The sequence below is a fragment of the Colobus angolensis genome, unplaced genomic scaffold (genome assembly GCF_000951035.1).
Source record: "Colobus angolensis palliatus isolate OR3802 unplaced genomic scaffold, Cang.pa_1.0 Scaffold13, whole genome shotgun sequence".
Taxonomy (NCBI): domain Eukaryota; kingdom Metazoa; phylum Chordata; class Mammalia; order Primates; family Cercopithecidae; genus Colobus; species Colobus angolensis.
Genome location: NW_012114252.1, coordinates 20201780 through 20213996, shown reverse-complemented (window position 1 = coordinate 20213996; position 12217 = coordinate 20201780). Strand labels below are relative to the sequence as shown.

At 43.3% G+C, this 12217-nt stretch overlaps 1 protein-coding gene across 1 annotated transcript in view; it reads left to right on the top strand.

Annotated features, from left to right (window-relative positions):
• IRS2 (insulin receptor substrate 2) overlaps positions 1 to 3072 on the top strand; it is a 50783-nt gene extending 47711 nt beyond the window's left edge. The window contains exon 9 of the mRNA XM_011933949.1: positions 613 to 3072. Coding sequence (XP_011789339.1) covers positions 613 to 617 — 5 coding nt within the window. The 3' untranslated portion in view covers positions 618 to 3072. The remainder of the gene's footprint in view (positions 1 to 612) is intronic.
• The last annotated feature ends 9145 nt before the right edge of the window (positions 3073 to 12217 follow it).

The following is a 12217-nucleotide window of genomic DNA, read 5'->3' as shown; positions in this document are numbered from 1 at the left end:
TGCAGGAGCCTTCCATTGCTGGACATGTTCAAAAAGAGATGGATGATCCAATTGGAAGTTTTCTGAGGGCAGAAGTGTGGACTTCTTAGTTATTCCACTTTCATAACATAATGCACATTTGTAGGATAAACATAGTTTACAGAGCATTGTAACGTGTGTCATGGTTTTTCATCTCTGCAGCCCTGGGAGGAAGGTAGTGGATTCCGTGTATCCCACACAACACAGGGAGCATCAAGGCCTAAGGAGTTCAAGGGGTCATTCCATCACACAGCCACGCAGTGCCACCTGGAAACTGGCCCTTCTTTTTCTATCTTGTTCGACAGAATGATTCACAAAAACACGTGTGAATATTTTTCTTAAATTGAAAACATGAACCTCACCGTATAGACAACTCACCATGAACCTAACCGCTCTGTTTCCAGGAAAACTCGGAGTTTTCCCACTGAACTCACGTCTGGAAAACAGAATGAATACGTGTTTCTTTCTCAAAGGGCGTCAGTTTATGAAAATAACCCAGGTCTTAGCCGTGGGTTAGAGGGGCTTTTTCTGGATCTCCAGAGATTGCTCTTTTCTCCTGAGGATCTCTGCTAACTTCCCTCCTTCCTTTTTCAGAGTGAAGATCTGTCTGGCTTTATCACCAGGATGTCACACGTCAGAGAATATCATGAAAAGAAGATGCTCAGCATTGTTTCAGCCCGAAGCTGCTTACGTTTTCTTTTGGATCTGAGCAGTGACTATGTTTGGAAACGTCTGTGGACTCTGTCAGATGAGGCACCAACAAGGCAAGGTCACCCGCCTCTCTCCCTTGTTCCCGGACGGGGCATTCGTCATTGTGCTGTTTGCGTTTGGTTTGGTTTGGTTTTGTTTTAACAAAATTAGCTGAAGAAGTTGTTCTCAAGAAAATTGGATGTTTTCATTGGCCTTCTTCAATTGTGGCCCGTGTCTTAATTTCTTCTTTTCCTTTTGGCAAAGCAGATGTAGCCCTCAGCATGCTAGGAGAGTGCACCCACGCCTATGAAAGGGGTAAAATCTGGTATTTCCTGGCTTACACTCAAACGACCACAGTCCTACCTCAGTTCAAGGTAAAGCCGGATTTCCGTGGCGGGGGTCCGACGGGACCTCCTGTAGTAGCCCCTGCGCTGTGTGTCTGGAGCGCGGTCCTCGGCCTTAGTGAAATGGTCCAAGTAGACAGCTGCTTGTTGGATTCCAGTGCAGGTACCTGCGATGTTTACGTCCATACCGAGCCCCGTGTGGGACTGACGTTTCTCGATGGAAGTGAAATTTGGGATTGGACTTTAAAGACAGATTACTAAATAATAATCACTATATGTAACTGAAGCAACCTACTTTTGAAAATCAACTGTATTGGGCAGTGGGGGGTGGGAGGGAAGGGCTTTGGGAAGGGGATGGATATCTCTTTTTACCTTTAACAGACTTGTTTAATCTTCTCGATGTAGATGTTTATGTAGGTACTTCACATTGCAAACGCCTTTTATTCTATTTACAAGCTCAGATGTCTCTGCTCTCCTGAATCTTGGGCATGCCTTTCTGTAACCAAAAATCCCTGTAGGTGTGCTAGCGATTCCAGGGTGGTCCGGGTTGGGCAGATTTAATTTTTTAAAAAATGTATTATCTTTAATAAAATATTATGTCAACCAGTGAGGCTGCCCTGAACAAAAAACAAAAAGAAAAAAAGAAAAGGAAGAAACTGATAAAAAGAGGCATTCCAGCCCCTATGTTGCTGATGGAAAAAGAAAAAGAAGAAAAGCAATCTCGCAGTACATGTTACTTGTCGAAAGAATTCCTGACAAGACTACCCTTGTTTTATGTTTTCAGTATTCTGAAAATACCAGTGTTGTGGCAGTTCTCGCAGATGTTACCTAAAACTGCTGAACTTGACCGGCAGAATGTTCTGCCGTTTTCTGCTCCCTCGACACTCAATTGGAGGGCTGTCGACCTCTCCTCCCGTGGGGGCTTCCCCAGTGCCTATCTTCTCTGATAGTCATGGAGAGGTTACACTAATTCATTGGAGATGTAAGTTGTTGGTTTTGTTTTGTTTTGTTTTGAGAAAAATATATATAAATATATAGATATATATCACTATAGAATAATGCATTAATAAAATGAGGCTTTTTTAGAGGAAGACCAAAAATTTCAATGTCTTAAAAATATATTTAATGGCAATGCAAAAGTCTTCCTGCTTCCGTGCTGAACTTTAGAACAGAGGATTGTATTGCAAGACAAAGTTGAATGTAAAGTGATCTCCCTGAACATTTTTAAGGTTTTACTTTTCTGAAATTATACATCACAGCAGCGCCTAGGCCATACAATGTTAGCTGGAAGGTCAATTTCAGTGTATGATGTACTTTATTAAGATGTATAAAACATCCTGAAGTTTTTATTTAGTTTTGGGAATAGGCATCGATGGGTGGTATTTGCTTTGTAACTCCCCCAAGGTACGATAGGGACTGAATATGGACCCTGCTGAATGCGGTGTATTGACGCATATTTAACTCGCCCTGTCTCCTTAGAGTAGTCATGACACTATACAGATGGTTCATGTTCATACTGCAGCTTAAAACAAGCAAAATACACAGATGATAATATACTAAATTTTCCTCTATCCTGTACATTTCAAAAAAAGGCATATGCAATATTTACATTTTTAATTTAGTTTACAGAATGGAACCAAAATGTATAAATGTTATGTTTGCTAAAACTTCACAATGTATATTGGGTCTTTGTACATTTTGCCTGACTTACCTTAAATTTAAAATATTTTTTGCTATATAAACTTTAACAGTTATTAAACAGTGTTTTCTTTTTGGGTACGTATTGTTTCTGGATATCAAGATGTTAAATATATTTCTTGCTATTGTGATATGACAAGAGACTTAACTTATCTTGCTCTGTCTTCCACTGTACACGCTGTATATAGGGGTCAATGTGATGCTGCTGGAGACGAGAATAAACTGGACTAGAATAGTGCATTGTATTTAGTCTGTATTGATCATGGATGCCCTCCTTAATAGCCATATGCAATAAAATAAAGTACATTATTTATGAAATGAATACAGTCCTGAAGATTTTTTCTGTATGAATTCTCCGTTTAACGTAAAGCCAATCTACTTTTAGAGTTTGGGAGTAGTTGAGGAAATAGCTAGGCTCCTAAAAATACTTTGATACCTTTTAATTTTAAAACTTTTATTCTGGAAGCCAAAAAATACCTGCCAGATAGCAACATTTATGAAAAACAAATGTGTTATAACAACAAAAAAAGAACATTCTATTTACAAAACATAGAGTCCTTATGATGTGCTGGATGCTATTCTAAATGCATTACAAATATTAACTTGTTTCTAGCTCATGACAATCTTAGGAGGTAGGAATTGCCATCCTCATTCTGCAGAGGAGGAGCCTGAGGTACAAAAATGTTAAGAGACTTGTCTGAGAGCACACAGTCCATGAGTGGTAAAACCAGGACCACTCCCCAGCTCTGCAGTCCAGAATCTGCTTACGCACCTCTGCTTAGTGCTCCCTTCCTGATGTGCACACAGAAGATACACCAATGTGTACATCAGGAATGCTCCCTCCGTGACAGGCACACAGAAGAAGATGAACCAATGCATACATTAAGAATACTTCCTCCAGCCGGGCGCGGTCGCTCACGCACCTGGCCGGCACTTTGGGAGGCCGAGGCAGGCAGATCACCTGAGGTTGGGAGTTCAAGACAAGCCTAACCAACATGGAGAAACCCTATCTCTACTAAAACTACAGAATTAGCCGGGCACGGTGGCACATGGCTGTAATCCCAGCTACTTGGGAGGCTGAGGCAGGAGGATCGCTTGAATCCAGGAGGCGGAGGTTACCATGAGCCAAGATCATGCCATTGCACTCCATCCTGGGCAACGAGCGAAACTCTGCCTCAAAAAAAAAAAAAAAAAAAAAAAAAAGAATGCTCCCTCCATGACGCCTACACAGAAGAAGATACACTGAGGCATACATCAAAAATACAAAGAACAAAATCATCAGATCCAGGAAAACGCAATTCAGGAAGCAGAAAATATAAAACCGATGCCATGAATTTTTATCCAGGACAGTTTTACCTCCTTGCTTGAAACATTTGTCCATACGTCCACTTTGCCCTAAAATGATAGTCATGTAATAATGTGTGTGTTACCTTTTGAACAAATAAAATCAGTGCAATTTGGAAAGGTGACTTTTAAATGATGGTTTTTAAGTCAGCAAGATGAGCTCACACTGTGGTGTGGAAACCCGTGATGGGGTAGCCACGGGCTGCCTCCCCTGTTTGTGCCTGGATGGTTTGTTCTGGGGGAGCCTGTTAGTCACACAGAGTAAGAGTCCTTATGTGCAAGGCTTGATATACCTGAAATCTGATAACCATTTTAACAACGAAAGGGCAAATGATGCAGTCATTCCACAGGCTCATCTAAGGCAGGAATGGACAAGTGATTCGCCTGAAAGAGCCACCGTGGATAAAGTACAGTGACATGGAGTTGTTTCAAAGGTCCACAGATCCTGGAAATATTACTCAGAACCAATGCAGGGCCTTTTCCAGAGTGTTAAGTATTACATGACAAGATATGATGACTGCAGACTGCAATAATTTTGGAAGAATTTGGCTCTAACCCACTGATGGCCTCGACAGGCAGCTTGCAGGAGGCACCTTAGCTCATGGTACTGTCATGATATTTGAGTCCCATCCTTGAGCTGATCTGCAGCTCGTCCTTCCTCAGACCTTCCTTAAGCATTGCTTCACAGGTTAGACGGGTTGTTCATTGCAGTGAGTTGTGAGTTAACCAGGGGTAATAGCATGTGAGTGAAGCTAGCATTACTTGACATAGCAGCTTTTGGGTGGCACCAGTTGAAGGACAGAGCGGATGATCCCTCCACTGAGAATGTGCAGTGTCTCTTCCCTGTCATTGCCCCAGCAGCTTTTCTCTGATTTCTCTAACCGAGTGAAATCTGATGTTTATGGTTCTTGCTTTGGCGATGATATGCAGATGATAGACCTAGCATGCCGCAGTGGATAGCTTGAAAACATTAAGCGTCCCTTTAGGAGTTCCTTTTAGATTTCGACCCTCACAGCTGTGTCCTTCCTCTTGTCTCTTCAGCCTCGTTTCCCTCTGCAGATCCCGATGACCCTAAATAGCAATTTGGTGGTTTCTTGTCTGCTTATCATTAGTGCCTCCTTCATTGCACACTGGTCCCACTTTCCTACCTGAGCTCTCAGATTACTCACAGCCTCTCCGCTGCATCTGGAAACTCTCTGTCCTATTTTAGGCACTTGGTTCCTCTGACAGGAGCTCTGCCTGAGTTTGTGCCTCTGAAGTTTTCTTTTTCTCCATTTCAAAATCCTCTCCTTTCACCTTGGAACTCAAAAAGTTCTAAATTTTTATGAAAGTTACTTACATCCCAAGAAGCCTACCCCCAACTAGTTTGCAGCCTGTCTGGGTGTGTCAAACACATACCAGAGACAGTACAGCATGCTCCTATCTCTCCACACCTTTCTCGCTATGACACTGTTAATTCTCAGATGACATTGACAGAAAACATACCGATTGATATATTTTTCTAGAAAAGATGCATGAAACAATAACGGAGATGTATTAATTAACATGTGTTTAGCTGCAAGTAATTGAAACCCCAATTCAGTGGCTCTTAGCTGATCTGAGCTGCTGTAATGGAATGCCATAGACTGGGTAGCTTATAGACAGTAGTGTTTTTTTTTTTTCCTCACAATTCTGGAGGCTGAGAAGTGCAAGAGCAAGCTGCCATAATGTGATGTCTGGTGAGGGCCTGCTGCCTGGTTCATAGACGGCACTTTCTCAGTGCCCTCCCATGATAGAAGGGGTGACCTAGCTCTCTGGGGTCCCTTTCATAAGGGGTACTAATACTGTTCATGAGAGCTCTGACCTCACGACTGAATCGCTTCTGAAAGACCCCCACCTTCTAATACCGTCACTTTGGAGATTCAAATGTTAATATGTGAGTGGTGGGAGAACACAGACATTTAGACTATAGCAAGCTCAGAGCAGTAGTTCTCAAACTTCAGGACTTCTTAGAATTATCTGGAGGGCTTGTTAAAAACAGATTGCTTGACTCCATTCCTCGACTCTTCTCAGCAAGTCTGGGGTAGGGCCCTAGAATTTGCATTTCTAAAAATTTCCAGATGCTGCTGTTGCTGATCTGGGACCACACAATGAAAATCACTAAATTGCGAAGGGATGTATTAACTCACACAACAGGAAGCCCGGGGCTGGTTAATTAGGCAGCTAAGTGGCGTGCACAGAAGCCCTGGATCTCTTCATCTTTCTGCTCAGCCATCCTCCCGATCTTTGCTTTCATTTCTCACACTTGGCCCCCTGTGTTTATAAGATGGTTGCAGCAGCTCCAGGCAGCAGATCATCTCATAATAATGTCCAGCGAAGACAGTGTCTCTTCCTTGGGTGTCTTTCTGGAGTGATGCAAATGACCCCAGAACCACCCCACCACCAGCTGCCTCTGCCTCACTACCATTGTCTGGGATTGGGTCCCAAGCTCCTGGTTCCATTGATTATGAGGAAGGAGATGGCTGATTTACACTAAAAGAGATGCACCCTCCAGGGCTGGGAGGTGTCCGCATCCCAGGAAGAGACCATTGAACAAAAGCTGGGTGTTGGAAACCAGGAAAAAGAAGGAATACTGTCACTGCAGTAGCAACTAACTGTCTGCTACAGCAGCAGAAAATGAAAGGACCACCCTTTTCAAATGCAATTATATCTCCCGTGTATGATCTCCATCTACAGTGATTTTGAAAGGGGGATTTGTAATAGGGTAAAAGTGGAACAAAATTATGAATCTAGCGTGATCAAAAAGAGGATGGCGTCATTGGCTTGTGTTTGCAGAATTGTTACTTTCCAGACTCAGAGCATAATTCTGCCACTATAGGCTTCACATATCCTTGCTTTTGTTATTAAATTCTGTGCAACATGGGAAGCTGTTTTATAAAAGATCAAGATACAAAGGATTGGAAAATTGAACCTTTGAAGGTACATCAAAGAGCTAGGACTATTTAGACTGGAAAAGAGGAAACTACGATGATTAATTAGCATTGATAACATTAGGGGCTACGGATAAAATAAAGATTAGTCAGCTGACCTTCTCAAAAGATGATAAAGCCAGAGAACACGGTAGACTACAATTAGAAAAATGTGTCCTATTTCCATAAAAAATAACTTGATAATAATGAGGGTTATTAAATATCAACTTTGAAACAACATTGTCGATTCCATTGCCTGGAGGCCTTAAAAAACAGGACTTTGCAGCAGTCTTTCTTCGTAGTGATGGGAGAGGGGACATAGACCACATAAACTCGACTGGCTCCTCCTCCCAGGGGCTCAGCATCGCACAGCTGGTGAGGCAGCCACCCGCTTTCTTGCTCATGTCAACAGCTGCCATGGACTTGCACAGGGCATGACCTGCAGCCTGAGATCCTGGCTTCTCTGAAGATGAGAGAACTACTGAGCATCGGATTTAATCAGGAAAAAGAATCGCCATAGTTTATTCTGCCTAATTTAGTCTGTAAAGTGTTTACCAAAGTAGTATTTAGGAATCTGAAGGAGATATCTAAAATTTGAAGGAAAGATCAGAGTGTGAGATCCATCCTGAATAGTCCAGGTTCATAAGATCATAAGATCATGCTGATAGAGCAGCTCTAAATCATGTTACTTAAAGAGATTTTAAAATACAGGACAGCCTAAGTGACAAAGTGATCTTTATCAAATAGCCACGCCCTCTGGCACCTGTAGTCCCAGCTACTTAGGAGGCTAAGGTGGGAGGGTCACTTGAGCCCCAGAGTTGGGGGCCGAACTGCACAATACAGCTAGATCCTATCTTAAATAAGAAAAAATAAATAAATAAACACATGTATAATTCAAATTCTCCTTCCTCCCCACCCACCCATTATCTTTTAGGAAAAGTCAAAATTCCTGAGCGTGGTAGGCCTGAGACATAAGGTGCTATATGAATTGGCTTCTGCCTAATTCCCCAGATGCATCTTCAAGGCCCTGTCCCTCCCCCTCCACCCCTCCCTATGTCAGCACCTAAGCCTTCCTAGAGCATATAAAGTGCACCCAGCTCAAGTAAGGAAGAGAACATAAAATGAAATGAAAAGACAAAGAATTGCTGAACCTAAAAATAAATGTTTATCTACCGAGAGTTATTATTTCCTAAAAGATCCCTTGAGAAAAGTTATGCAACAAGTTAGAAGCATTTTTAAAAAAACACATTTAAATGCTATACAACATTGCTTCACTTCTTCCTTTGAAATCTGAGGACATTCATCATCTCATTTCCATTCACCTCTCCTTTCTCCTTTTTCCCCGCCTTAACATTTGTCAGTTACATTATTTTCTGCATTTTCAAGGTAAAAAAAAATACATTTTTTTCTGTAATGTAATTCATATGAATTTAAAATACTTATCCTTCATTTACATTGATTCATTTCATGCCGCCAGTTCTTTGAACGTGCTTCATTTTTAACCATCTGTTAATTGCTTGGATTTTGTTACTGAAAACAAACAACTCAAAACTTTTTTCCAGAAACTTTTTTATATGCTCTGTTCCCTGAGCTCTCTCATATGTGAGAGGTAATTTGCCTATTGTCTTTATAGATGAGCACAAATTGGCTGTATAGACCACTATTAGGTCCTATACTCCTTTCCAAAGGACTTTGTGACACTTCTCCAGCCTTCTTATTTATTGAATCAGGAGGTTCTGATGAGTGGTTTTCAAGTTCAAATTACTTTGGGGAAATTCACATTGCGCAAAGGTGCCCTAACTATACAACCCTGTCTACCTAACCAGACTCACCTTCTGCCTCTCTACTACCCCATGAACCCAGTGTTGGTCACAGTTGCACTGATCCTATCACCAAATTTTAATCCTTTTATGACTCTGCTTTGCGTAAAAATACTTCATTTGCCCTAGAGTGTTGAAACCTCTTTCTTCATCTAGAAACTTGTACTGACTCTTCAAGACAACTCTACCATGTGTCAGGAGAAGGAAAACTGGAAATATCCAGTGAACGGTTCCAATGACTATAATGCAACCTGATTTCAACTCACCTCAACAGAGCTAGTGACTCACTTCTCCCGATTCTCAAAGCACTCTGCTTACCCTTCTGTTAGGGCACCTTCCAAGTTTCACTGTAGTATCTGTTTATCTGTGTTTCTCCCACGAGGGGGCTCCTTGATGGAAAGGATCACGTTGCAGACATGGTAGCTAGCAAAACTGTGTTACCGCAACTGCTGAGTAACTCTGTTCAGACAGTTATCTACCTCTCATCCATATTCACACACCTCTGAGAACTAAGTGCTATGAAGAAAACTGAAGCTCAGAAGGTTAAACACCTTGCTCAGGGTCACAACTAATAAGCAGTGAGTCGGAATTCTAAGCATTTATTCCAATTCCACCTCTTTCCCACTGTGTTTTAGTGAACCTAACACAATACATGACACACAGTAGTAGGTACTCAACAAATATTTGTTGACTATTTTAAATGAATGCATTTGTCTTGCATATGACTAGAACACTCGCAGTCCAAGACAGTAGGGTGCTTTGAATGATTGTATTCTATATTTGCACAATTTCTTCAACAATTACCCTGTTTTATTGGCTTTATGAAGGCATAATGTTGCTCAGAGAAGTAAAGTACATTCGTTGAATTATAAAAAGTGAGCAACATTGAATCCCAATGGTTCTCTGATATATGTGTAGGAAACCTTTAACTATATATAGCAGAAAAGCCAAAACAACCACAGCGGGAACATATATAATGTTTTATTCTCTCAGGTGAAACTAGACAGATGTGGCATTCCAAAGCTGGCACAGGGTTTCCATCACCTCCCAGGACCCACCTTCCCGCCATCATTCAGCTTCAGCATTCTCAGTGCACATCTTTCGGTCTTCAAGGTTGCCTCATAGTCCAATGTGGCTCCTGAAGCTCCAGCCATCACACCGGCTTTATCCACAAGAAAGGTGAAAGGGGAAACCGTAAAAATGGGTGCCCCTGCTGGGCGAGTCAGCTACTTTATAAGTGAGTCTTGTAGGCTGCATATTTGAAACACTTCACTGAGAACATTTCCTTTCTCCATGATTCATTTCTGCGACTAATGTCTGCAACTAATTTCTATTGCATTCTCCTCCTCATCCAATGTGCTTCTGGATGCTAGATCGAGTCGGGAGGAAGCCTGAGGGCCTGGACTCATAAGGCCTTCTTCTGGTGATCAGCAAGTAAACAAATAGGAAACATGAGACGAAGATAAGAACCGGGAGGGACAGGGGATAGCCCAGGCGTGGGGGAGAGAAGGCTGGTTTCGCTGGGGATGGTCAGAGGAGGCCTCTCTGAGAAGGCAACACTTGATCAGAGTTCCAAAAGGGCCTACTGTGGGGACCGGGAGAACAACTCAGCAGGTGCCAAGGCCCCGGGCAGAGGCATGCTTGGCATGGCGGAGACCGGGAAGGAGGGCCACGACTCGGCGCGCTCCTCTCATTCCACTTCTCACAGTTCTCTATTTAGAACTCCCATGTTTCAGTGAGAACTAATTATAGAAACAGCCTATCAAAGTCTTACCATTTAAGGGTGATCATTAAGAACTTTGCTTGGCCGGGCGCGGTGGCTCAAGCCTGTAATCCCAGCACTTTGGGAGGCCGAGACGGGCGGATCACGAGGTCAGGAGATCAAGACCATCCTGGCTAACACGGTGAAACCCCGTCTCTACTAAAAAATACAAAAAGCTAGCCGGGCGCGGTAGCGGGCGCCTGTAGTCCCAGCTACTCAGGAGGCTGAGGCAGGAGAATGGCGTAAACCCGGGAGGCGGAGCTTTGCAGTGAGCTGAGATCTGGCCACTGCACTCCAGCCTGGGCGACAGAGCGAGACTCCGCCTCAAAAAAAAAAAAAAAGAACTTTGCTTTACTTCTTCATACACAGAAGGGTGGAAGAGGAGGAAGGACAGTGTGAAGCAGACAGACAGAAACTCCCCTTTGGCTTTGAAGGTGTATTCTTTGGGGGTGCTGACATATTCCACGAGACAAGGCAGGGCACAGGGAGCTGGGCATTCACGCAGTGTGTCATCCAGCAGAAGGTGTGCGTGACGCCCACCTAATAGGAACGGTGCAAGCACTCGATACCTGGTTTCTCAGGGCACTGCCTGGGCTCTGCTGTTCCAACAGTGCACTTGGCGTCTTCCGTGACCCAGAGCTGCTGCAGAAACACTGCCGAGAGTATGATTGATTCTCGGCATGCCGACGTGTCCAAGGACAGTTAGCAGGAGCGGAGGTTTCAGAGCGTCAAGGAGTACTGTCCTTGCACATGGGCACGGTACTGATAAGCTATTCTCTGAAGCCTGAGTGCCGGTGCACCCTGCCGTGACCAGACGCAGCTCTGTGCTGCAGGATAACGCGTGCTATCTCATCACTGTCTGATCACTTAAAAGGCTTCTGATGAAACCCGTGGCTGAAAGGGTTGGGTCTCATGCTAACAAGATCTTGATGCAGATGCACCCACCACCCCATGTTTAAGATCTTTAATTTTATGGGTACAAGTAATAAAAAATGATCAGGCTGTGTATTTTCTGCATCCACTGATATAAATGTTACTCTCGGCATTATTATAATCCTAATTACCATCATTGGTTACATCTGCTAAAAATGTTCATGCTGTCGAAAAGAAAATAAAAGCAACCGGTGGCAGGACCCCTGCTCTCACACAGTAAAGGGCAATAAACATTTATTGACATGCTGAGGAGAGGAGATTGTCATATCCTATTGAAATAACCAAAGATAAGGTTTGAAAGAATTCAGCCTGTCAGGCTGTCTTTTCACACGAAGGCCAGAGACTTCCCAGAAACTGTGATGTCCACGGTGGCGTTGCAGGATCTGATTGTAACTGTACAGTGCTGGGTGTGTGAGAGCAGGCGTTCCCTGAGCAGCACCACAGACCAGTTCATTTGAAAGGCATTAGAAAAGAAACTCCTGCGGTCAGCCTTGGCAACCTCCTTTGTCCCTGTGGATGTGTCTGGATACCCCTCGTCACCCTCCCTCGGGGGATGGGAAGCCTCAGTTAAGAACGGAGCCCAGTGCCCTCCCTCCAGGAAACCCCAGAACCTTCACTTCAGGGGTAAGGGGCTTCGTCTACACAAGCTCCACCCGTCAG